We start from the raw sequence: 27,506 nt of genomic DNA, 5'->3' as shown, positions 1-27,506 counted from the left end.
GCAGCAGCCATGCCGTATCTGCCCTTATACTGATGTTGAAGCGAGAGCAAGAACTGAAAGACCTTCAAAAGGCCTGACAATATGAGCATGGTGATCGAGACATCCCACGGGTATTCAACATTTTCAAAAGCCAGTGAGATCAGCTTCAAGGGAAAAAGAACATACAGGTCACTCATTCCCATTCCATAGAAATCAGAAATGGTCCCAGTTCCAAATGAATTTATAATACCATAAACCAATGCCAAACCACATAGCAGAGTGATACCTCCAAGTCCATGCCCAGAAGTGATAAACCACCCAGAAGCTGTAACAAACAACAGCCAAATCACACAGTTGATTAGTCATCCCAAAAGCAACTGTAAAACCAAACCCCAGAGAATTCCACCCGGTGACCCTGCTACTGACACCAACATGATAAATGCTTGTAACAAAAACAGTCAAATCTGTGAAAACTTCACCCCTCCAAGAATCTTAGACCAAAAGTCTATGGTTCTCCCAGGGGATCTATTTACCTTGAGTGTTAAATAAACTGTGTTCATTTAGCCCCCACCCAAGGCTAAACAATAACAGTTTTTCTCTCACCCAATGTCCCTTTCCAAACTAAGGACAGAAATGGGGAAAAAGAGGGATACTCATGGGTTAAAAGTAAACAGATTTCATAATATAAAGAAACCAATATAAATGCTAACAAAAAACACACAAAAGTATACTTAGCTACAGGGTTGCCACAGGTTGTCCAGAAATAGCAATCATCAGCAAGGGGAGGAGGGAGGGATACAAGAAGAGAGCAAAACCAGCCCCATCTCTCCCCCCCAAGCCCTCCCTTTTATAGTGAGCTTGATGTCAATGATATAGAACACACCTGTGGGCCAGCCAGGGTCAGCCCCCCTGGATTTAACTGCTGAGGGCCTTGATTACCATGGCTGGCCACAAACTGAAACCAAATCCCAATGAAACCAGGACACTCACTCTCTGGCACGTTCAATCCCCACAACTCACTTGCAAAAGACTCCTTTAACAGACAGGGTTGCTTACATGACATGCAAGGTCACATGGGAAATATGGGGTGGGATGAGTCTATGTCCTCTGAGTCCCTTCCTGCCCCTCAGTTCTCCAAGAAAGGCCTTTTCCAGTGACATCAGGAGTCCCAGTGAAACAGTTGTTTCAATGGCAATATGGCAGCCACAAACTTTTAGTAGTTTAGTTGTAGTAGTGCCAGCAGAACCATTTCTGGTCCTGAACGTGTGCCAAGAGGCGACCTTGCCAAGCAGTTTACCGAGAAGGCAAAACTTTCAGTTTTCTGTGTCCAGGAGAAACTGCCAAAGCTCTGTCAATGCAACAAATTTGCTCAGGAATTTGGCTCCTGCTCTCCCAGCACACACATTGTTATTTGTGAGCAAGTGGAAACGTTTGCTTTTAATGGTCTTGCTCAGCCCCTTGGGGTCCATGCAGAGTCTGAGTCTGTCCCCTTTCTTCCCTACAGTTTTCAGGGCCCCAGCTCAGACTGCTAGCTCTTTGATTCTACAAATAATGCTACCTGTTGTCACATTTTATAGTTCTACTACTTATCACTTACAAATCAATTAACACTTTAAAAAATGTTCAATACAGGCAGTTTTTGTTCTATTATTGCTTAGAAGCTCTGTGGGACTCACTGCGAAAGTATAAGCAATATAAATCAGTATTTAAACGATATATTACATGTTTATTATGGTTGCAAATTTTTTAAAAATTTATATTTTATGAAAAATCATAAGTATTTACATTTTTTGTAAGATAACCTTGTATGCTCTAATTTACAGTCTGATGTAGTAACAATCCATAAAAATTCAGATCCTTTAGAGTTGTGTTTACAAATTAATTTTCTTAGGAGGCAGCTACAAAGGATAGTGCTGTATAAACAAGCAAGAACCAGCTTGCTACATATGGTTTTCTTATCAAACACATGTACTTTTTACATTGTTTTTTATTTTCTTTACAAAAAAGTCTATATAAACTTGTACAGCTTCAAAATTGTAACCTGCACCCAATGGAAATGTATGTATAATCACCTAGTTTAAAAGTGCTGAAACATAACTACTTAATTTAACTAAGAAATGTAAGTAATACTTGATTAAAAACAGTTTTGGGTTTTCATTAATAAAATAGTCATGTTAAACACAGTTTGATTGCAAAGCAGATTACAATTAAGATTCCAGTAAAAAGACTGTACCATTTTATATGAGTTAGAAATTTACCATTCAATAAGATTAGCAAGTTAAGAGCCAAATATACTCTTCCAATCAAATCTACAGTACAGTATGTGCTTAGTGCTAATAATAATAGAACTCTCATCTGCAAAAGTGTGTAGTATACATCAGAATTTATGTAGCCTCTACAAAGCTTAATTTATTGTAAAGCTTCAGCAGTCCAATTCATTACTGGTTTTGCATGAATTAGTTCAAGCAAGTTTTATTGTTTTAATAGAGAATTTGAAATAGATACTGGTATTCAAAATGGTCATATAAAATTCCCACTTGTAGGTTATTGAATTATTTTGCCCAAATACTTTTGATTTCAGCACTGAAAAAAAACTTGATAATACAAATATATAAAAGATTTTCTAAATTAGTGACTTGCTTTAAAAAATGTTACTAATGTGTTACTTCCCTCTGCTAAGTCTGTGGCAAGCAGATTACATTACAATACAAATATTAAAATTGTTGGTTTTAGATAAAATTTAAACTAATAGAAATGGCAGTACTTGTCATCCTGCTGCTATAAAATAGCCTTCTAAAATGCCATTCCTCCCGAAGTACTATGTTTACATTCATATCACACAATCCTCAAAGCACTTAAATTCCAAAGATTTGCAGTCAAAGTGAAAGGAAATGCTGTTTACCATCTGTGATTTTTCAGGATTTTCATCTTTGGTGACATTAAAGTTACTATCTCAAAGTTTCAAAGTCCTGCATGATGCATCTCCCTTTACTACAGCTGCATTTATTGCAATTACCCCATCAGGAAGTAAAACAGTATTTTAAACCTCTTTTAAAACAATCTCTAGGTTTGCAAATCTGCCTTCTAAATCCCAGTCAAAGGAATTTTTATAAAGTTGTATGTATTATACAAACACCGTGCTTTCTTGATGAAGAGACAAAGTTTGAAAAAGGAATTGAGGCATGTGAATAACAAAGTGGATAGGCACAGGTTTTTGTTTTGTTTTGTTTTTTTTTTTTTAAAGGCACAAATGTTATGCAATTCATATAAAAATAAATTAAATCTACAGCATTGATTCAAACAACCAAAACACCCATAAAATTTACTAACTGCAGAAGTAAATCTCTTCTGCCTTTTGCAATTTTGTAACACATTGCACTTAGGAAAAAACCCTATATAAAACAACTTACATGTTAATAATATATGATACACAAGCATCAAGTTACCTTTTTTTAATACATCTATAACTCAGCTGGTTCTATGCACGAGTGGATGGAAGAACTATGTGAGACTTTGACTCTGTTTTCTTTAAAAACTGACAATTAAAGAATCTGAAAAATTAATATTAATTATGGAAAGCTCAAATATTTCTTACTTGCTTTCCTACATTTTTAGTTTTAATGTTTACAGTATAACATATAATTTCATACTTTCATTAAACTATTGATTATTATTTTGACTTCATCTATAAAATTTTACTAAAATTTCAACAAATTTTTCCAAATATTGCAGATGATCATTTACAGACAGTGTTGAAGTTAACTTCAGTGCTATTATAAAGTAATAAAAAGTTTGCAAAATGACTTTTAAAAGTGCATTTTCTGTTCTGCAGTTCAGCCTCAAAGTAGGTCAACATTTTTAAAAAATTGATGCATGTTAAAATAGTGTTTGAAAAGTAGAGAGGGCAGAGTGAGCTTCTTGCACTCCTTTGATCCAATGACTTCCACAGGTTCATCAGCAGTCTGCCATATACCGTCCTGAAAAATAAAGGTAGGTTTTTGCAGTCAGTAGATAAAACAGATTTTGTCAGTATTTTCCTGGGAGCAGTTTGACTAACTATGGAAAAACAAAAAAAGTGAAACAGTTTTCAGCCATGTTTTTGAGAAAAAGTAATTATTTATGCAACACTTATTTAACAGTTTCATATTTTATAATTTAGCACTATAGAATATATCATATTAATCTGAATATATAAACATGTGGGTGTCTTACCAGTGGCAAATCTCTTCTTAAGGAGAGAAAGTCGATAGCCAGTGCCTACTAGCTCTACATCTACATCTGAAAGGGTGCTTCCTTCACTAATGAATAGCACTGCAAGTGTTGCAGGTTTACTGGGTCCTTCTGAAAGTTCAAATTTTGCCCTGAGGGATCCAGAACCTATAAAAATAACAAAACTGAAAGGCTGGTTGTTTTGCAAGACCAAGACGATCTCCCAACATTTTTAGTAGTAAGGATTAGAACTAACATGGTGATCTTTAAGACCTGTTCCTAGTGGCAGTCCTATATAAATTTTCAGAAGAGATGAGAGTACAACTCTCTTTTTTCCAATACTCTAAGACAGTGACTAGTGAATGATTTAGAGAGAAGCAATACACATTTCTACAAGATTATACTCATAGAGGAATGTGTATATCAGACAGCCTGGTAATCTCTTATTTCATTAAATACCTGATTGTTCCCTATAATCATCATTTATGCTTGCTGGTCTATCTTGTATGTAGTACTTTTCATTAGCAGATTTGAAAGTACATCAGAATATTTAAATGTTGTCACGATCTGTCTGGATGAATGTACATGAACAAAACCATTGGAAGAAATGTAGCTGAACAGTAATGTACCCAGAGGAAAGAAATTCTTATTTGTTCTAATAAAGACAAGGTCTGATTAAATACATTTCCCCAAAAACTTCAGTTGATGTTTCATAGACAGTGGTGAAGTTCACTTCAGTGCCATTATAAAGTAGTAATAGTTCAAAATTACTTTAAATACACTTTTGTAGTCAATGCAAGGCATTTAAAAAAAAAAACCCCAACATTATTGCTGGTCTCTTTTTCTAGTTCTTAACTCTTTTCTTGTTCTTGCAAAATATGCTGGGAAAAAAAAAGAGATTTAAATAACTAATTAATGGAATAATGAAAGTAAAGTATTTTTACTTCTTTTAAAACAACTAGTCAGTAGGAACTGCTAAATGAGGAGGAAAGTTAGTAACTGAAATGTTACTAGGGTAAAAGCAGGAACTGATGAATGAAATTGTTTTATGCAATGGCTTGTTCTTGATAAATTTGGCTTAAAGTCCATTTCATTTCTTCAGTAGGTCAGTCACAGTTTGGGTAAATCAGAACTTCTTTCCAATGTAAGTATGGAAACTCATATATTCAAGTGCTTTGAAAGTTTGTTCTGTGTTTTATCTCTGTCTGCAACTGACAGCTCACATAATGTGTTGGAACATAAAAAAACAAAACATTTTACCACTCTGTACACCAGAATAAGGAGGACTTCAAGATATTTGTCCTAATATTAAGAGTGTTTCTGCAACTTCTCCCTTTGTTTCCACAAGTGTAAGACTGGCATAGCATTACTTCCTCTTAAACACTGAATTGTGAGTACTGTTTATACTCAAAGAAAAGGGGAAGATGGTGGAAAGAGAAGGAAATATAGCAGAAGCAGTGGGATATGTGCAAGTCTACTGAACACACACAAGACATGATCTGCATCACTGGCAGCCCATTTTATGCTGCTCTGCAGGTGTGCAGTAGCTCTTTATCTGGCTTCATTCGTGTTTTAGTATGATTTTTTCTTTTAAAAGAAGCTCCGCAGTTTGATAAAGGAAAAAAGAGAAGGCTATCCCTACATAATCATAATGGAAGACAGATGGCAAAGAACTGTGAGGTCAGTGAATGGTAAAGTACACCAGACTACAGCAATAACCTCTATCAGATCAAATTCTCTCTGATTTTGTTTGAATGACTACCACAGAGCTTTGCAGCTTTTGCAGCAATAGAAGAGGTTTTCCATTCCTAGGCTTGTGGTTCCTATATGAAACCAGTCATATTTACAAGTAAATTTATGCTTTTATAATTCCCTTCACTAAATTCCTAACAGGGCCAAAGGCCTTTCTGTTACACTGCAAATCCATTTCTCCACAGAGGCTTTGTGGATGAGATGCCTCCCTTTGGTTCCTGTTTTCTGCTTCAGAAAAACATTGCATCTGCAAAGGTTGCAAGGGCTGTGACATCAACCAGACCTCAGGGAAAGGCAGCTGGGCAGAGGACAACTATTGGTACCTTACAAAATGCTATATAAATTACCACTCTGAGCAGATGTGCATAGATTTATTTTTTTCCTGGAGTCATATATGGTCAAAACAAAACCCCTCAAAATGTTGGTCAAGAATCATCTATAGTTGAGCCTATCTCAGCACAGGACTTTTGGATATTTTTTTTTCCCCTCAGTTCTTCCACTTACCTCTTTCTACTTTATCTCAATTGTCAGTGTATGGAAAAACAGAACACAGATATTAAATGTATTTTCCTTTGAATAACTGCTCATTTCCAAATAGCATTGAAGTAATAATTTCCTTGCCCAGTCTAAACTCTATTTTAGTGGTACTATCTGCTTTCAAGGGGTTTCACTATTTTTCTTTTTATAATTAGTTAATATTTTTACATCTCACTGTTAATGGAATCTCAGGAGGAATTTCATCGAGAAGAAGGTGAACTGATAAACAGGATACAGCAAGTGTAAACAGGCATGAGGATAGAGGCTAAAATGCCTTTTTGAGGCCTTTTTACTGTTATAATTTTTCTGTACAAGAAAACAAAAGAGTTCAACTTGCCTCCATTCTCAGACTTCTCTGAAATGCTAGATATTTTCCAGTAAGCTTTCATCTGGTCTGCATTCCTGTAAGAGAACGGTAGGTTAGTTATAAGCATCAATTTTTAGAATATTATTTCCCTAGATTTACACTGGTACCTTACAGACCATGCACGTATAACCTAAATCTCTCAGCAGAGGTTTATAAAAATATTTGATCATTTTAAGATGAATTTGTGGAAAACTATAACAAAGCAAACAAGAAAACAGAAGGGTGTGTCTGCATTGCTCCTGAGCTTGCAGCAGAGCTCAGATATACATACCACCTTTTTATACAGTTAACACTGTCCTATGCCCAGGTTATGGCTCCACAACTCAAAACCCTCTGTGGTCTCAAGGAGTAAGGAAAGGCCAAACACGCTGGAAGCAGTTTGAAAGCTGTGTCTTTATGCTTCATGACGATGGTATGAGGGGGAGCAATACTGATTGCTCTCCCCTATGTGAGACTCCTGGCTGTGTGAATTTTATTCCATTTCCATTCTAGTAAAGCTAGTTGGCAGAAGTGACTCAGGGTTTAAGCTAACTTCTGATGCTGTAAAGGGGCAGAAAAGAAAAGGGCACCAAGCACCATAGTCTCTAAGCTGACAGGGCATTTTAACTCTTCAAGCACTTTGCAGCTGTTCCATCAAAGGAAAGTCAACAACTTAAAGCTGTGAGCAGCATGAACTGCTGACAGGCTTGAAATTGCCTTTGGCATTGGTGTAGCAGGAGTGAAATGCTCACACAAGTAGCATAGATGGTAGTGGTTACTTGCAGGAGGTCGAATTGTAAAACATTTATTCTTAAAAAAAAAAAAAAACCCCAAACCCACTACCCAACCCACTAGACCAAACATATAGCAGGAGACACATACTAGAGCTGCCTGGGATGTGACTGTATTTTTTTTTTGTCAGCTTTCAAGGCTCAAAATTCTGGCCTTGTGTAGTTGCCTAGGTGAAAGAGAGAATACCTGGGCTCGCGTTCCTTACTCTGATGAATCTGCAATGAAACTGTCACTAAGTTTTGAGTCTTCCTAGCTAACACTAGGTGTTCTGGGTGGGCATTCCTGCTCTCACTCAGGTTTCATTACTGAGGGCTTTGTGGAAGAAGCCTGAGCAGGGAGGGGGGAGACTGGCTTCACCAAAAGTTCTAGTCAAGTTGTGCAGGCAGGATACCAAACCTGCCCTTGCTAAGAATAAGCTTAAGGTGATTTGGTTAAAAGTATTGCTCCCTTGAAATACCAAGCCAAGAAAGATTCAGTCTTGCCAGGATTTTTTCCACTTAAAATGATACCATATTACCACTTTGTCCAATTAACACATTTAAATGTATTGCCTCCAGAAACATCAGAACCTTTCTGATAAATACACCAGGTTTATTTTATTTCTGAACCTTGCTTTATAAGGTAAACTGATCTATAAGTAATAAGGTTAACAAGGCCTGACTTCCCTCAACTTGGTATTCTTTGCCCTCTTAACTTTCATGTTAAAAAGACCCTCTTGTCCCTCTTGGAAATAAACAGTCCAGGAATTACATTACAGCTGGGCAAGTACCTATGTGCTGCCAAATCACAGGCACAGTGATTGAATTCTGCTCACCTTTTGCTCCAGGGATGTTCCCCTCTGCCTAGCCCTACTACTCTCTGCTTGTTTTCACAAACTTGTAGAAACATAGTTATCATCTGAGACACGTGTCTCACTTTCAAGTGTTGCTGTAAATGGTCTGCAGCCTTAGAAGGTCGTGGCCCGTAGCCGTGAGTCAGATAATAATCAGTATGACATTTAAATTGAGAGACAATGCTACCTGGCTTATGAAGAGCTCCTCAGTTACTGAAGTTTGTTTTAAAACCATTTCAATTAGAAGCTAATTTTTAAGCTAGAACAATCAAGAAATCTTTTTAAGGACTGCATTTCTTCTACTCTATATACTCTATATATATGGATTTATTTTTTAACCATTAAGATATTTTTGTTTCAAATCACGTTATTAAAAATATCTGTCCTGTCTATTGGCCAAAAGAAAGCAAACATTGGAAAATTCAGAAAGGTTTGTATTATTACACAGTTGGAACGAGTGCATATAGTCTCATTTTAGTTTATGTGAATTGGCTGTACATGATCTGTTCTGGACCAGAAAATGTCCTAAACATCTGATACCATGCATTTTATCAAGAAGAAAAAAATTAGCTGTTTCTTCCAGTGAAATTTTTCAGGCTGACACTAATGAATACACTGAAATGAATTTGAAATAATAAAAAGAAAAGTATTAATATTACCATTTTGCAGGTGGAAGTGATTGCATGTTTGTCACTCCTCCATCTACTGGTACCACAACCTGAACATTAGACAGCATACTAGGCACATTCATAGACTCTGGATTGTACTTATAATCCACTCTCACATCAGTAGTGCTAGCATTACATTTCCAGTAAGTTGCAAGATTCAAGGGAGTGGACTGGATGCCATTTGAAGATACCTGTAAAAGAATAAACCATTGAAAGCAGCTTAATTAAAATATTCCCCTTTTGGGCAGAATTAGGGAATGATGGTAATGAGTATAACTCTAAATTCTGACAAAAGACCAAAAGAACAATTGACCTCTGGGCCCTTAATCTCAGAATTCTGAAGACTGTTGTAGCCTAAAGTAATTCCTGTTCTTTTAATTTTAAATTAAAATAATTTAAAAAATGTTTAAACTCCCTCTGGCCAACGAAGCTCCTTCCTATTCTGGCTTTCATAAGTCAAAACAGTTTTGTTTTAGTCTTGTGTTCTGCCTCACACAAGAAACATACTTGCAGCAAAATGACTTCATCCTTAGCAGTTGTGTGCCATACCAATTCAGCTGCCCAAACAGCCAGCAGAAGAGGGCAATAACTGTAATTGGACAGGCAGCCAGCAAAACAGCTCTTACCTATTAAATGCATTATTTTCCTGCTGCAGGAGGGTTGGATGCTGCTGCTTCTGTAGCTGAGCTTGTGCTACTGCCCTGCTGCACCTCTGCCACCTTCCTAGTCCACTTGAGGAACCTTCTGTGCCCCAGTGTCCCCTCTCACCTTTCCTTGGCAGCCCAGAACCCTTTCTATCTGCCAGGGCTTCCACATGCCACTGCCTCATTTTTCCCCAACAGTAAAGATCTTAAATAGATCTCATTCTTTCACAGTACTAATTTCTGCAATCCAAAGATATGTTCTGTTCCTTCCATCTTTCTCAGGAATTCTCTGTGTACCTAACATGCTTTTTTATAGATTCAGTATGCCAAGATTTTAAACTATATTGTGAGGATGTGGAAAGCTACAATGATATTAATAGCTACACTGATAGGTTCTTTTGTTTTTTGATGTAGAGACAGTTGGCTCAGATGTTCAACCATCTCAATGCAGGCCTAGCAAATCCCTGTTCTTCCTTTTGCAGAGAGTCTGTCTTGAACTTTCATGAAGTTTTTTTTTGTTGACAGACAGAACATCTTCTCACAGATTCACAAAATGGTTGAGGTTGGAAGGGACCTCTAGAGGTCATCTGGTCCAACCACCCTGCTCAAGCAGGGCCACCTAGAGCTGGCTGCCCAGGACCATATCCTGACAGCTTTTGAATATCTCCAAGGATGGGGACTCCACCACCTCTCCAGACAACCTGTTCCAGTGCTCGGTTACCTTCACAGGAAAAAAGGGTTTCCTGATGTTCAGAGGGAACCTCCTGTGTTTCAGTTTGTGCCCATTGCCTCTTGTCCTGTCACCAGGCACCACAGAAAAGAGCCTGGCTCAGTCGTCTTTGCACCCTCCCTTCAGGTATTTACATGCATTGACAAGGTCTCCCCTGAGCCTTCTCTTCTCCAGGCTGAACAGACTCAGCTCTCTGAGCCTTTCCTCATGGGAGAGATGCTCCAGTCCCTTCATCATCTTTGTGGCCCTTCGCTGGACTCACTCTAGTATGTCCATGTCTCTCTTGTACTGAGAAGCCCAGAACTGGACACAATACTGCAGGTGTGGCCTCACCAGTGCTGAGTAGAGGGGAAGGATCACCTCCCTCGACCTGCTGACAATACTTTGCCTAATGCAGCCCAGGATACCATTACCCTTCTTTGCAGCAAGGGCCCATTGCTGGCTCATGTTCAACCTGGTGTCCACCAGGACCCCCAGGTTCTTTTCTGCAAAGCTGCTTTCCAGCTGGGTCACCCCCAGCATATGTTCCCCAGGGGTCAGTACTGGGTCCAGTCCTGTTCAACTTATTCATCAATGATCTGAACGAAGGGACAGCGTGTACCCTCAGCAAGTTTGCTGATGACACAAAACTGGGAGGAGTGGTCGATACACCAGAAGGCTGTGCTGCCATTCAGCAAGACCTGGACAGGCTAGAGGGCTGGGTGGAGAGGAACCTCATGAAGTTCAACAAAGGCAAGTGTAGGGTCCTGCACCTAGGGAGGAATAACCCCATGCACCGGTACAGGCTGGGGGTTGACCTGCTGGAAAGCAGCTCTGCAGAGAAGGACCTGGGAGTTCTGGTGGACAACAAGATCACCATGAGTCAGAGTACTGTGTCCAGTTCTGGGCCCCCCAGTTCAAGAAAGACAAGGAACTACTGGAGAGAGTCCAGCGAAGGGCTACGAAGAAGATCAGAGGACTGGAGCATCTCTCTTATGAGGAAAGGCTGAGGGAGCTGGGTCTGTTTAGTCTGGAGAAGAAGACTGAGAGGGGATCTTATTAATGCTTACAAATACCTTAAGGGCAGGTGTCAAGAGGATGGGGCCAGACTCTTCTCAGTGGTGCCCAGTGACAGGACAAGGGGCAACAGGCACAAACTGAAACACGGGAAGTTCCATCTGAACATGAGGAAAAACTACTTTGAGGGTGGCAGAGCAGTGGAACAGGCTGCCCAGGGAGGTTGTGGAGTCTCCTTCTCTGGAGACATTCAAAACCCACCTGGATGCGACCCTGTGCAACATGCTCTAGATGAACCTGCTTTGGCAGGGGGTTGGACTAGATGATCCCCAGAGGTCCCTTCCAACCCTAAGCATTCTGTGATATACTGGTGCCTGGGGTTGTTTCTCCCCAGGTGCAGGACTTTGCACTTCCCCTTGTTGAACTTCATGAAGTTCCTGTCAGCCCATTTCTGCAGCCTGTCGAGGTCCCTCTGGATGGCAGCACGACCCTCTGGCCTATCAGCCACTCCTCCCAGTTTGTTGTCATCAGAAAACATGATGAGGGTACACTCTGCCTTCTCATACAGATCTTTAATGAAGATGTGATAGGACGAGGGGTAATGGTTTTAAACTCACAGAGGGTAGATTTAGATTAGATATTAGGAAGAAATTCTTTACTGTGAGGGTGGTGAGACACTGAAACAGGTTGCCCAGAGAAGCTGTGTCTGCCCCCTCCCTGGCAGTGTTCAGGGCCAGGTTGGATGAGGCTTTGAGCAACCTGGTCTGGTGGAAGGTATCCCTGCCTGTGGCGGGGGGTTGGAACTAGATGATCTTTAAGGTCCCTTCCAACCCAAACCATTCTATGATCCTATGATTCTATGATAAACAGGATCAGACACAGTATTGACCCTGGGGTACACTGGCTAGTTACTGGCCTCCAACTAGACCTCATGCCACTGACCATCACTCTCTGGGCCTGGCTGTTCAGCCAGTTTTCAATCCACCTCATTGTCTGCTCATCCAGCCTGTACTTCATCAGCTTCTCTATGAGGATGCTATGGGAGACAGTGCCGAAAGCCTTCCTGAAGTCTAGGTAGGCAATATCCACTGCTCTCCCCTTATCTACCAGGCCAGTCATTTCATCATAGAAGTTTATCAATCAAGTTGGTCAAGCATGACTTCCCCTTGGTGAATCCATGCTGACTACTCTCGATGACCTTCTTGTCCTTCATGTGCCTGTAAATGGTTTCCAGGAATAGTTGTTCCATTATATTGTGAGAGGTGAGAACATCATGCATTCTCATATATTACAGTTGATTAGCTCCAGTATCCAAGAAATATTCAATTACAAAATCAAAATACAATATAATTACAAACTCAAACAAACCCCCACCAAAACCCCTAAATTCAAGGAAAACTTAACTTTGCTAACAAATATCTAAATAAGCATTGTTTGAAGCTTGCGCACATGAATTGGACTGAAGTGTGAGCAAGCTGAAACAGGTCATGAATGAACAGGGAATGCCATGAAGGCATAACACAAATGCACTTAGCCTGGGCAGAGCCTATGCATTGGAAACAGTGACATACCCAGAATTGGCCTAAATGAGGGATGACTGTTCATCTGCATGCAAGCAAAGAACAATTCTTATAATTTCTATATAGATATGAAATCTGCCAGAGTTCATTAAAAAATTCCAAAGAGAAAAAAGTGTTTACCCGATACTTTAAAATATCCACATTGTAATAGGATGCAGATGGATTCTGCTCTGATAATTTCTTGAGGTAGACAGTTATAGCTTGCATGTTCATCCAAAAATCCTTAGTACTGGAGTCACTTTTTGACTGATCACTACAAAGAAAAAGAAAGGTAGAAATCAGAAGGCAACACTGAGTTTTATTATTTTGTATGTCTAAAAATTAATACTAGAACTTTCCCCTTCTTCACTATTTCAAGCAAGAATTTGTTCTAATGCTTTAAAACACTTTAAATTGTTTAAATTGTTTAATTGTACTTTCCTAAATATTAAGACAAATTAACTGCTTGTTGTATCTGGTAAAAATTCTCCTTCCAGGTTGTGGAGTAGTGAGTTTCCTCCACTGATGATCTGCATCACAAGATGGAGTTAATGCTGAATATGGATTTTACATTTAATAAACCACAATTTTAATACAATCAGATGACGTGAGAAAGTGTGGGAGGTAGGGATGAAAGTGGTCTTTGAAAAGGAATTGTCCTGGTTTGGCCTAAACCAGGCCAATTTTCCTTTCAGTGATTTTTACTTTCAGCTAAGTCCCTTCTAAGTAACTGCACTTTCTGAAACTAACTGCATGTTTTGCAGACAGTGTCTGCTTCCAGGACTGATAACGCTCGAAGTTTGTAGTTATCGCTGAGGCACCGGTAGGGATGTTGTGCAGAAAGGCTCTTGCTGTACTTGTTCTTAGAGAAACCAAGGTCACCACTGAATTCCTCACTGCTTACGAGTGAAGAGCCGCAGGGGGGTCGCACCTGCAGGGAGGAGCGGACAGGGCAGGTGACCCAAAATTGACCAACGAGGGTATTCCACCCCATACACGTCATTCTCAGTATAAAGCGGGGGGATCACGAGGGTCTCGCCCTCTTCTGCTATGGCCGGTGTCCAAAGAGGACTCTGTCCATTTTCCTGTTGCCCCCGATCCCGATCCGTGCATTCCTGAATCCAGTTCCCGTCCGTCGCTGGGCCCAGCCTGGGCCTTCCCAGAGCCTGCCCTGCAGTGCCGGTGGTGATGTGGCCGACATCGGGGGAGCTTGATCTTGGTTTTGTATATATTTGTATATATTTGATTATTCCAATATTATTATTATACTCTTTTTCATTATTATAGTTTATTAAAACTGTTTTAACTTTCCAACACGGAAGTCTCTCTCCCTTTTCCCTTTCCCTTTCCCTTCGGGTGGGGGGGAGGGTTAACAGAGAGCGTCTGCCACAGGTTTAATAGCCGGCCCAGCTTTAAACCGTGACAGGAATGTTATCCAATTTGGAATAAATCCTAAATCATAATTAGTTTTTCTTACAACATAGCTTCATTAATGCACTGAATTAAGATTTGTGCTGTATGTGTTATCACACTTTCACATATTTATAGAGAGTGTAAGCTTTCAAAATTTTTTCAATTAAAAGTGATTTTCAAATTATTATAAACAATTGTTTCTCAGATACTTATAGTTGTATTCAGTCTTAGTAACAATTTATTATATCATTTCTATATGTAGGTAAGAGTGCACATGACTGCAGAAGCAAAATCCTGGTTGGGAGCTACGGGAGCATGAAAAGGTGTTTTGCAGATCGAGAATATTTTCAGCTCTGGTTGCATCAGGTTTGTTTTTTAATAAGGATGAAGCTTTTAAGAAAACTGAATCAGAAACAAAATTCAAATCACTTAGGATTCAAAGAGCTCCACGGAACATCTGTGGATACATAGAGGAATCACATCCATCCCTAAGGAGGCATGTAGAGTGTATATGCAGAGTGAAAGCTGAAAATGAGCACCTGGAACACAGTAAATATGACTGCAATGGGTTGAATGTCCTAGAACAGTGACTTACATACAAGTAGCCTATCCAGTTTACTTAGAAATTGGTTCTCAATACAGTGTTGTCATTCATGCAATTTCCATTTTCAGTAAAATATATAAACACTTAGCACAGAATATCACTCACATTAAAAAGTTCCATCTCTGTAAATACTAAACAAATGATAGACGTTGCAGTATATGATGAAAAGTCAAATTATTACCATATGGGTTTAACTTCATAAATATCCAGTACATGCATCCTTTCTAATTAGAGGTGAAGTGTTACAGCACTCAGACAAGAATACTAGACATTTTCACATTTTTTCCAAAATATAATTCACTGTCAGGTGAACATCTCAGTTATAAACTTTCACGTCAAAGAACAATAAATTTAATTTTGTATGAATCATTCATTACATTAAGTATGAATGATCAAAATGAAATTAAATACCAAAGAATGCTCAGCTGAAAGAGATATCTGCTTTTACAATTTTTTTTTTTTAAAAGATGTTCAAATGCTGTGATTTCAACAATTATCCTACTCAACCAGCTTTTTTTCTTAAGAATTCTCCTAAGCATGCTGCTATACACTTGAGAGATACAGTTATGTAATGGATCTGATCTACCGTAGAAATGATACAGCTTAAAAAATACACTAGTAACTGATAAATGAGATTAGGTGTAGCTCTTACTACTTGTTTTCTATTTAAGGCTACTGTTTCATAATTTAATCTTACCATTGTTACTACTGTATAAAGAAATACATATAACAATATTAGTGTCCTATTTTTGACATCTAATTTTTCTCTGTATCTGTAATTAGTTATATTGTTCATGTAGTTTGATTAGAAAAAAATGTTTTGTTTTGGGTTTTGGTTTTTTTTTTTTTATAAAATGTGTGTAAAAAACACAGCTACATTTGCAAACTATTTTTTATGGCTCCTGTTATATTCAGCATAAGTTTCAAGTCCAGTAATCACTGAAATTTTTAATGGTGGCAGTGGAAAGAAACTGAGCTAAACAAGATTAGTTCAGGAAATTAAATTATGTATAAGCAAATCAACAAGACTGTAGAGAATTCTGATTTACATATACAACAATTCACATTTTACAAATCATGTAGTTTACTATTATATTAAAAAAATAAAATACAAAACCTGTATACAAGTTGTGCATTTGGAAGAATCTGCTCTAGTTTGCTTGTGTTTTTTACCCTGAAGCAGAGCACAGCTGGAGATGGGTTGCTGGTGAAGACTTTAATAATCCCACTTGGGAATGATACTGTCATATCACCAGTGATCTTCACAATACATCTAGAAGAGAATGAAAACATCAGTTTTATTGCAACTCATTAACTGCCTAGTTTTAATACTAATTTTAAAGCAATCATTGTACTTTTACAATCTGATGAGCTGAATTAAAAACAGAAAATTAATTTCAAATGAGGGTAATGTGGCACTATGACAATGTACTATCACTTTCAACTTGGAAGTCAGATGAAATAAGAAAAATGATTAGCTGGTTAAGCATAAAGTGGTATGGGTGGATATTTTTCAGGCTTTGAAAACATGGCACAACTATGCTTAGGCAAGGCCTAAGTAGCACAGCAAGCAATGTGACAGAGGGAATGAGGTGCTTTAAAGCTGCCCAAATTTACATGTAGCACCTACCTGACTATAATAAAAACCCTTCTCATTTTCAGTATTCTCATTTAACACATTTTTGTAAAGCAGGGATATATGAACTCTCAGCAGGATGCAGGCCAATAGAGAGTGATAAGCCACTGCTGTCACATATCAGGGGAAAAAACCCTGTGAATCCTCCTTCTAATGTATATATTTTCCCCAAAAATATTAAAAGTAAACCCAGTGTGTTTTCTTATTGTAACTTATTACATTCAAAACAATTCACTATTTAACTAACTTTGTGGGATCTGCTCCTTTAAAGTAGGCGTTAACAGATTCAGTAAGGGCTACTGCAACAGGCAAGGTGTCCTGGTTTCCAAGGCTGACAGGGCTGGGACCACGTGAAACACCTAGAATACATACAGTGTATTTAATTTTCAAAAAGCTTAGCAATAGATTTCAGAACGGTTGACTACACCTGTCATTTTTACAAGAGGTTACTACCATCAAGGTCACAGCAGAGCCTGAAGTATTACTTGAAAAGCATGTAGAAAAATATAAACATAGTACATTACAATCACACCATCAAAACACTGCTTAGCAGCCTAAAAAAACAGGACTATCAGTATGACATTTTGTAAATGGAAAGACACAAGGAAATACATATGAGACAGAGGAACACTGCATTAAAATGACTACCAATGAAGCTGAAGTCAACAGATCCAAAGGAAATTAGACATTAACTACAATATTTCAAAAAAAGTCCCTATTGTATGCTTATAGTATGGAAAAATGTATGATAAAATAGTCACAGAAATGCAAAGAATTCAGTTACAGTATATATGAACAAAAATGCACATACATTAATATTACCCCACATAAGTGAACTGTTGAATAATCTTTTAACTATTTCAGCCAACAAAGATTACAATTCCCAAGCACAAATTGTTGGAGAAGTATTTTGCAAAGTTTTCTAATGTTTACATAGTAAAGATTCTGTGAGTACCTTGGAGGTACCTGGAAATACAGAGCAGTTTACAAGAAAAATAATTACCAGGCCTGTGTCAGCGTTCAAGATGCCTGTACCTACACAACAAAGTTCCAATGCATAGCTATAAAAATCAACTCAGAACTCAGCTAAGGCTTTTTGAAATGTGTGTGTATAATTGACAAAACCACTTGTCATGGGATTTTTCTTTTCAGTAGTGTTTTATATGTGTACTGAATATAAAAGACAATACTGGAAATTCTATCTTTTTATTAGTGCGGTAATGTAGTGGAGAGTATCTTACTGATTTTTTTTGTACCGCTGCTGAAACAGCCTGTATCACATGCCTGCTGCAAGCTCTCAGAGGGATGGGATGTCACAGAGCTGTGCCAAGGTGGACTCGCTGTATCTCAGGCTGCAGTCCAGCTCACAGGTCCAGTTCTAGGACCTTTGGCAGCATCAGCAAATCTGGCTTTGATGCCCCGCCACCTGCCTCAGCTCCAACCACTGTTAACAGTCCTTCAGTTGTGCTAACTCAAGAGCTAATGACACAATCATGTGAACAGTTGCATTGACACACTCGAGGTTGCCAAACTGCAGAATAAAATAATGTATCATTGGCCATAAAAAGGGCAAATAAATAAGTTTTTGATCAAATGGTTTTAGTTCCATTTAGGAACAACGATTCAGGTAATTTTAATATTGGCTAAACCACTGTCATAAAAATAAAATGTATTAAAAAAATAGTATCTTTATTATCTGTATCTTCAAAGATTTGTATTATTTAGAAATATAGAAACGGTTTTATCTACTTGTCTTAGGAGAATAAGGATTGTCACAGTAAAAATATATTCCCTTTTCTTCCAAGAAAGTAGTAATGACAAACTGAAGAAACAAGACCAATTTTCAGCTTATTTGGGGGGCAATAGATGGAAGATTATGTTGTTTAAAAGTGGTTATATCAAGTTTTGGTGACTTCAGTAACATATAACTTGTTAAGTAGTTGAGCTTTCAAGCTACTTGTATCTGCCAGACACCAGAAATAGCTGGAGAAATTTGTTTCAAAAGAAATACAATATTATTAGCTGTAGTGCATTAGGATAATTAGTTAACATGTAAATCTGCTTCTAGTACAATACCTGGTGGTGTCTCACAAAGCTTTTCAATTGTAGGAAGTATTCCCATCAAAAGATCATCCTCTATTACTTTTAAATGAAACAAAACATTGCAAGAAAACAAAATATTTCAAGCAAAAATAGATGTTATACAATTTAATATACAAAAAAATACTTTGCAAATGAAAACAAGGATAAAGCATAAAAGAAATTCAGTTATGCATGCCTACAAGTTCACTTGGAACAAGATAATTATAGTCAACTCCATTATTCAGAAGAAATGGTGTAAGGGAAACACTGGATTGTGCAAAAGCCAAAAGAATATAGACAATAGTGCAGAGTATATCCTCGTGTCCCAAAATTGTTCAGCTGTCTGCACTGCCCTTCCCAGCTCTCCAGGACTATTTAATTGATACAATCAGCGCAGATAGAACTGGCCTTGTTTATTTTTGCTAGGCCAGGTTAACAACCATGACAAACCTTGGTGTCAGCACACACCTCCTTACCTCCTCCCTCACCTCACAATTTTACTCTGTCACTGTCTCAAATAACACATACACACACACAGAGCTGGGGCTATTGATGCTGCTGCCACCAACTTCTGGTTCCTTGGCACCAGTGCTGAGGCCTGAGGAAGTGAGCCTGGATGGACTCTGGCAACCAAAATATCAGTTAGCTTTCTATGATGCTTCTCAGCATTTGGGAAACTGGTGGACACTGAACTGTGTCAGCACTGGAGCAGCTAAGGCTAGGCAGACCTTACTAGCTTTGGTTCTGCACAGGGTAGAAACAGCTGCGTTGCTTTCAATGCAGAACTCCTGCTAGAAGCTGTGCAGATGCTCTTCTGAGGTGCTGAGCCTGGGTGAGGAATCCTTGGCATCAGTAACATTCATAGATAACTGAGTGTTAACTCAAGAGTCTGATTTAACTTGGGACTAAAGTGGTAATAGTGTTCAGGAATGAAATACTTCAATTCTGCTACAGAAACAAGTTAAAATGTCTTTAAAAAAAACCCCACAAATAACCCCCCCACACACAAGTCTCCTTGTTATTTGTTATAATCAAATATCATAACTGAAGGAATTGACTTTAAAAACACGAGAAAACCTTCTGAAATTAGTGGCAGCCCAGGAAGACTGATTTGCTTTTCATCTTCATCTTTTTTGTTTGGTTGGTTGTTTTGCTTTTACTAAGCACCTCTGTTTAGCTTATATACTTCACTAACTTGAAGAAAAAGATGCATTAGTTTCTTTTTTTTTTGGAAACTGCAATTACAGGATAACAAACAAACAAAAAACATAACAAGAACTCAATTTTGTGAAAATTTATATTAATTCAAATTTATCAGTATCCCAAAATATTTATATACCTATACAATAACATCTTCTGAGCACATACATGATAACATTGTGCTTGATGAATGGATATACAAGCACACCAAATATGAATTCATGGAATATTTTAATTTTGAAAAATATTTCACTAAAGAACATGTCATAATTAGATCTTTGGTCTAATCTAGTCAAATCCACTATTCTGTCTCTCAGTGTCATTTAGAAGCAGGTATTGCAAAGGATGCTTGAAGTACCTAGACTGGACTCACATATGGAACAACTAACTCCAAGGAATGGTTTTCTTAATAGGTGGAACTCAGTGGCAGAATTATACCATTTCTAAAATGAGATAAAATGGTTAATTTAACTTACCAACTGTAGGTGTGTTTGCTGCACTAAGGGAAGCAGAAGAGGATATTGAAGAAATGCTCTCTGCATGTGCCAAGGGAGCTGCAGGTGGTGGACTTGAGTTAGAGGTCAATGGAGGGCTGAATGGCCTAGGCTAAACACAAGAGATCACAAAAGTATTACAGAGATAGAAAGTGGTTTTAAAAAGATGAAAAAAACCTGTAAATAGAAGAGTTCTTCATTTCATTCCCCAATCAATTTCATAGTGTTTCTCAACATATTTCTTTTAATGCTTTATCTATCCTAGTTTTTAGTGTAAAACAGAGAACCCACGGTTTCTATGGGAATCAATTCCATTATTTCATAGCTTATCATTATTAATTTTTTTGCCTGGGTAGTTAAGTCTAATGTATCTGATTATGTAACAGCCTGTCAATAATTGTGCTATAACACAGTAGCGGAACCTAAGCCCTGTGTATGCGTGCAGCAAATGTGGATTTTCAGAGCTACTAACAAACTGGAAGTGAGTCCAGCAGAGGGCAATTAAAATAGTTGAGGACTGGAAGACATGAGAGAGAAGGAGAGGCTGAAGGATCTGGGTTTGTTCAGCCTGGAGAAAAGAAGCCTAAGGAGGGATCTACTACTAGTCTTTCACTAGCTATGAAAAAGATGGAGTCAAGCTCTATTCAGAGGTGCAAGAGCAAGAAAAAAAATCCTTCTTGTAACCTTGTGGTTAAGTCCTGGGACAGGTTGCCCAAAGAGGTTATGAGATCTCCATTCCTGGAGATTTTAAAAACTCAGCATGACCCTGAGCAACCTGATGCAATTTTGAAGTTGGCCCTTCTTTGAGCAGGAGATTGGCCTAGAGATCTTCAAAAGTCCCTTCCACCCTAAATCTTTGGATAGTTTTATGATCCATTTAACTGTTAAGGTATTAGTTTAAAATAACTAATGATCCTTTTGGGATTAACCTATCTAAAAGGTACTGGAACTCCTGAAGCACGTGATTTGGTTGGGTAATTGTTTTTTTATTTCGGTTATATCACACTTGTCACTGAGTATAGACTGGACATGGCACTTAGTGCCATGGTCTAGTTGCCATGGTGGTGTCAGGGCAATGGTTGGACTCGATGATCCCAGAGGTCTCTTCCAACCTGATTGATTCTGTGATTCTGTGACTTATATACAGACTGTGGGAATTGTAAAAGGAGGTGACATATAATGAAGACAACTCAATCTTCCACTTGTATCCAGATAACAGCCAATTTCTAAAACTTTGTGCAGAATCATACTTTATAGCAGATCAGTACCAGTTAAATTCTTCTCTTTAATTCTGATGATATGAGAACAGATTTCTTGGTCTAAGAGCAATTACTACAATTTTATATTGGAATGAGAAAAGAATCTCAAAATGAACCCTATTCTGACCTTATAACACTACAAGAAGCAAGAGAGTTAAACAATGTTTCAGTTTTGTCAAAGCATAAGACCAGAATTTTGTCCATAATGAGAATATGGTGAAAGTATGTTGCTACTTTGAAAGACAGTAAGAGGATCTTACCATGGTAAAATTTTTCCAAGTCAGTAAGTCAAATGAAACCCAAAGATTCATAATATTCATAGAAGAGATTAAGCATGGCTTGGTCTGATATGCTGTCTGGGTATTTGCATTCTTTGCCACATTCCTTATCAGCAGGTGGACCTGCACTGCAACCAGTGAGCAGAGATGAAGGCAGAGTGCAACCTCTCACTATCCCGATGGGCAGCTGCTGCAATCTGCCACTTCCCTTCTCCACCAACCAGCACCAAGGGCAGGGCGAAGTCACAGCAGGGCTACTTGTGTCAACACACAACTGATAAAGATCTACTTAATATCAGTCATTCCCCAAAGCTTTGGTGATATCCCTAAATCAATGTAGTTTTGTTAATAACTTTGCTAGTATTTCACATTTTGAAAGCTTTAAGCCCACACATATGCTATCCTTTAATTTTCAAGTTATTGATTTGTTCAATTAAAAACATTCAGTTGATACAAAATTTATGTTTTGGACCTTTTTAGTTCAGTTAAGAATTATTTTGCTATAGTAATGTGTTTATCATGAACAACTTCCATGCCTATCCAGCAATGGTGAAAATCTGAGTATGTAATTCCTTGAACATTGGCTGGAAAGTAACTCTACTGTAACAGTGTAAATGATATATCTGAAATTGAGTTACAATGGAGAATTAAAAAAAACCCCAACAATCAATACATACTATTTCATTAATTCCACTAAGTTTCCCTGTAGACAACTTTGGTCTTGAGGCAGGCCTTGGAGGGGGTACAATGGTGCCTACAGAAAGAGGAGTTGTGGGCCTTGCTGAAAGAAAGCAAATTTAAGGAAATCAATATTAGAAAGGTTACACTGAACATAGATATGTACTCACTTGAATAGAATTACTGGAAGTTATGCTTCTATTAAAAGTTCCTATTTTACAAGCTCCATTTTGTAAGATTTACCACTAATCATAAATGCTTTTAAAAGCATGTGATACCCTGAAAAGTGACTCAAAATGGCATCATGGGCTTTCTCATTGCTCTCAAATGATTTTATACTAACTATTCTCAGAGGTTTGTATGTAAAAAGATGGTTTTACCTGAGTTCCCTTTTGTGTATAGTCTATATGGATTCAGAATATAGGACAGCCTTTCATGTCTCACCACAAATGGAAAATTCAGTGGAAATTCATATTTGGTCCTGGCTGACAATGGTATAACTCTGTTTACATCAAATTATGCCCTCTGAAATCCCACTGACTTCAATAAGTATACACCCGTATAACAGATAAATTACTCTGTTGATTGCAAGAACACAGTAACTCCATATTATCTCTTAGCTGAGCTATCAGAAGTAAAAAGCAGTTAAAAAAAATACTGCCCTCATGTCCTTCTAAACCTAACAGACACAACTAACAGATGGTGGCAGCAGTACAAAGGTGCCACTTTTACATAGTTGCTTTTCTGAATAGAACTGTACTTCAAAATAAATGTTAGATGCCATCCAATGAGTATGCCAGATCTAAAATTAACTTCAAAATAGACTGAAACCCTAATATATGACTATGTCTTTGCAGCACATCCTATCATCTCCCTCAAATTATTCTGGATGGTTCTTTTTAAATTAAATCAGTTCATGTTATTTAAAAACGTAACTTTTAAGTATGGAATTTTCTCAGGCATTCAGCATAACTCTGCTGTCATTGAAGTATGGGAGTTTCATCACTGACTTGAGAAGAAAGAAATTAGGCTAATACTGACCACATCCACCTTAAGAGCTGCAAACTCAAATGTCCCCAAGTAAATTCACTTCTGAAGTATCAGTCATTCCTTTAAAATTCTTGTTATGCCCCAGGAAGACAGTGCATGCTAAACATTGAGTAGTCTGCTGCAGTATCACAGGTATTCAGTGAGTCATGGCTCACTTGCCCAAATGCACTTTTCCGCCTTCTTAGTATGTAGCATTACAACAATATCATCCACGCTTCAAAATACTGGGTGTTAAAGAGGAACAGTTTTAAATCCAATTTATTTAACTGTATTCAATCTGAAAACATCTATACATTCCTATTTCTAGAAAAGCAAAGCTCTGCACAGTTAAGAGAAAGCAATGCCTTTAATTAAATAATTTGAATTTTTCTTCTTATTTCAAGCTGAATATTTATTTCATTGTCCTAACTTTGAAGGAAGTTGGTGTTAACAAGCAGTTTAGTACATTCCAAGTAAAAAGACGAGTTAATTTTAACATCAGGTGAGCAATAATAACAAAAAGAAAAATCAGTCCAAAGCTTGCTTTTTGGAGTCAGTTATTAGCAAAGAGCAGTACACAATGCATGCTTGCCATACCCTTATTTGTATGAACACAAGAAGACACTAAACTATAGTCCAGTAGTGCTGAAGATGATGCAGAAGAAATTTCAGCAGCAGTGCCAGTTTCTTCAATGAATAATTGTTCGTGGCATAGAGTATTATTGAAAAGGTCACTTTGATCCTCAGAAGCACAGCTGTTGGAAGAATTCCCAAGCAAAGCAGAAGAGGCAAGGTAGGCATTTTCAGTTTTAAAATGCAATCTTTGGGGCTCCTTCTTGTCTGTGATTGTGTGTATAATTGTAAGAAGTTCATCAGCAAAGGAAATCCACTGACTCCGAGACCATGAAACAGAGGATAAAGTACTGGTACTCCCTGATGGTGCTGCCATAACACCAGATTTGCACAAAGTGCTAATGGTAAAGTCTTTTGAAGACGGGCTTCTAGACCCGGAATGTGTCTGGTGTCCAAGCAAAGACTGAGATACTCTACACCCAGGCAAATCAGTGGTAGATGAGGAGGAGCTCCTATTATGCTCTTTCAGTGCAGCTGAAGGAAAAGGGAAGAATTGAAACTAGAAGCAACACTGAAATGATAAAAATTTCAATATAAATCTAGACTTCAAAAACATATTCAATATCCGCTGCATGAGGATTACTAGCCAGCATGAAAAATAACTGCTCTACTAGGCTAAAAATCACACCACTTACAAATAAAAGAAAAAAAAATCCAGCCACATATCACGTGTACTTCATTCATACTGTCAACCATGTCATTTTCCATTTTTTAAGTCGGTCGACAACTAATTTGTTATGTTTCTCTCCCCCTTAAGGCCCTACTTCTCATGACTTTCCTTATTCCTCTAACTTCTTCCCTGTCGTGGTTTCACTTTCTCTCATCTTTGTCTTTTCTTTCTTGTGTCCTACTCCATGTTTGTTTCCTCTCCACAGCTTTCTGCTTTTCAATTCTTTCAAAGTTATTTAATCAAACCTACTCTTCTCTTGCAAACATTTTTATCCTCTTACCCTTAACATCTGTAATGGGAAGGCTCAACATAAATTGCTGTCCGGTGAATGACTGAAGACAATGCAGTCATGAGATCCTGTATGATATTATTCTCTCTGTATCAATCTGTATCTAGTGAGTAACTATATGTATGAGGCATCATCTGCCCGAGTTTATTTCATCTCTCATCCTAGAGTCTTCAGGCTGCTGGAAAACAGGAGTTTTCCACAAGTATTCCCTGCACTTGGCCGTTGCCTGTTGCAGTAGATGACAACAGAAGCAGCAAATGCAAGGTTAGTCAACTCTCAGCATCTTGCAGATTGGCAAAGCTAGGAACAACAGCAGAGTGGCATACAGAATTAAGAGCGCAACATGTTCAAAAGTTCAGATCAAAAGTATAGGTGGACACTATGTCATGAACAAGTATATTCTCCAAGCCCAAATAAACAGAGATTTAACACAGCTTTCCCTTTCTAACAGATATTTTAAATATCATTCAAAGGTTTTGAAATACTACTACAAATCCGCTACAAAAGCAATGTGGAAATGTGCAAGACTATTTTAAAAATACACATGGATGAAAATGAGGAAGATAGAAGCATTTTTATAATATCAGTAGCTGCCTAAAAAATGTTTGTCATGCTTGTTCAAGATAACAAAGTTAGCTTAAACATCTAATAAAGCAGGATTATTCACAGATGACCAAAGTTTACTTCTGTGCTGCATAATCCACTGTCTGCTCAAATACCATGGTAGTTTAGGTGTTCAATGATTAACTCAGAGTTACAAAACAATATCTAAAGAAGTGTTTTAACAGTAAAAAGAAAAAGTATCTGTGGGACATGCTACATCATGACATGTATATATTCTGCACACAAAATAAGTAATTTAAGTAATTTTGGATTGAGATTTTCGAAAGCTTTAAGCATCATCTTACCTATATTGATCTTCAAAGTGAAGATAAAACACTGATTTCAAGGAAAATACAATCAGATCAAAGTTGTCTATTTTTTAAAGTCTCCATAACTAAGCTGGAGGTTAGTGAGCATCAGAAGCTAACTTGATTTAAACAACAATATGAAACACATGTTAGATAAAGTTTGCCAAGGCACAAATATTTCATAACTAAAATCTACTTATGCCCACAGGGCACTATATTTGACCACTTTCAATGAAATATAGAGCTCTCTGCATAAGCCACTTTCAGATATGAGGCCTCAGGTAGATGACTCCCCCCAGATATGGCTACAGAAGATGTTACTGATCCCAATTACCTGTCACTGCTCATCAGCCAGAGGCTACTCCCTCCACAGTTTTGCTGACAGGAGGAACTGTATGAACATTTCCTAACCTGCTTTAGCCTCCTATCCAGGCGTAGCAATAAAGAAATGGATATAGTAACAACCACCAGTTCAACAAATTAAGTATCCTTTGCCTTCCTCTACAGACTCCAACACCAGATCAAAGCAATACTGCAGCTAGCGAAACAGATTATTTGAGAAAGCACAACTCCTTTTCAGCATATTCATAGAATCATAGAATAATTTAGGTTGGAAAAGACCTTTAAGATCATTGAGTCCAACCGTAAACTTAACACCGCCAAGGCCACCACTAAGCCATGTCTCTCAGCACCACATCTACTCATCTATTAAATCCCTCCAGGGATGGTGATTCCACCACTTCCCTGGGCAGCCTGTTCCAATGCTTGACAACCCTTTTGGTGAAGAAATTTTTCCTAATATCCAGTCTAAACCTCCCCTGGCACAACTTGAGGCTGTTTCCTCTTGTTCTATTGCTTGTTACTTGTGAAAGAGAGACTGACACCCACCTCGCTACAACCTCCTTTCAGGTACTTGTAGAGAGCGATAAGGTCTCCCCTCAGCCTCCTTTTCTTCAGGCTAAACACCCCCAGGTCCCTCAGCCGCTCTTCATAAGACTTGTTCTCCAGACCCTTCACCAGCTTCGTTGCCCTTCTCTGGACTCTCTCCAGCACCTCAATGTCTTTCTTGTAGTGAGGGGCCCAAAACTGAACACAGTATTTGAGGTGCAGCCTCACCAGTGCCGAGTACAGGGGGACAATCACTTCCCTAGTCCTGCTGGCCACACTATTTCTGATACAAGCCAGGATGCTGTTGGCCTTCTTGGGCACCTGGGCACACTGCTGGCTCATATCCAGCCAGCTGTCGACCGACACCCCCCAGGTCCTTTTCTGCCAGGCAGCTTTCC

The 27,506-nt window shown here is 38.2% G+C and overlaps 1 protein-coding gene across 2 annotated transcripts in view; it reads right to left on the bottom strand.

The window, feature by feature from the left end:
- Positions 1 to 1,755: 1,755 nt before the first annotated feature.
- Positions 1,756 to 27,506, bottom strand: part of LOC137677104 (F-BAR domain only protein 2-like) — a 117,844-nt gene continuing 92,093 nt past the window's right edge. For both annotated transcript variants that reach the window (XM_068424291.1, XM_068424292.1), the window contains 9 exons: positions 22,688 to 22,791; positions 20,456 to 20,585; positions 16,945 to 17,056; positions 16,179 to 16,334; positions 13,186 to 13,318; positions 9,107 to 9,306; positions 6,815 to 6,879; positions 4,192 to 4,356; positions 1,756 to 3,956 (listed from right to left, as the gene is read on the bottom strand). In XM_068424291.1, coding sequence (XP_068280392.1) covers positions 3,934 to 3,956; positions 4,192 to 4,356; positions 6,815 to 6,879; positions 9,107 to 9,306; positions 13,186 to 13,318; positions 16,179 to 16,334; positions 16,945 to 17,056; positions 20,456 to 20,585; positions 22,688 to 22,791 — 1,088 coding nt within the window. In that variant the 3' untranslated portion in view covers positions 1,756 to 3,933. The remainder of the gene's footprint in view (positions 3,957 to 4,191; positions 4,357 to 6,814; positions 6,880 to 9,106; positions 9,307 to 13,185; positions 13,319 to 16,178; positions 16,335 to 16,944; positions 17,057 to 20,455; positions 20,586 to 22,687; positions 22,792 to 27,506) is intronic.

The sequence above is a fragment of the Nyctibius grandis genome (assembly GCF_013368605.1).
Source record: "Nyctibius grandis isolate bNycGra1 chromosome W unlocalized genomic scaffold, bNycGra1.pri SUPER_W_unloc_1, whole genome shotgun sequence".
Taxonomy (NCBI): Eukaryota; Metazoa; Chordata; class Aves; order Nyctibiiformes; family Nyctibiidae; genus Nyctibius; species Nyctibius grandis.
Note: the sequence above shows the minus strand (reverse complement) of the source record. Positions and strands in the feature narration are given on the sequence as shown.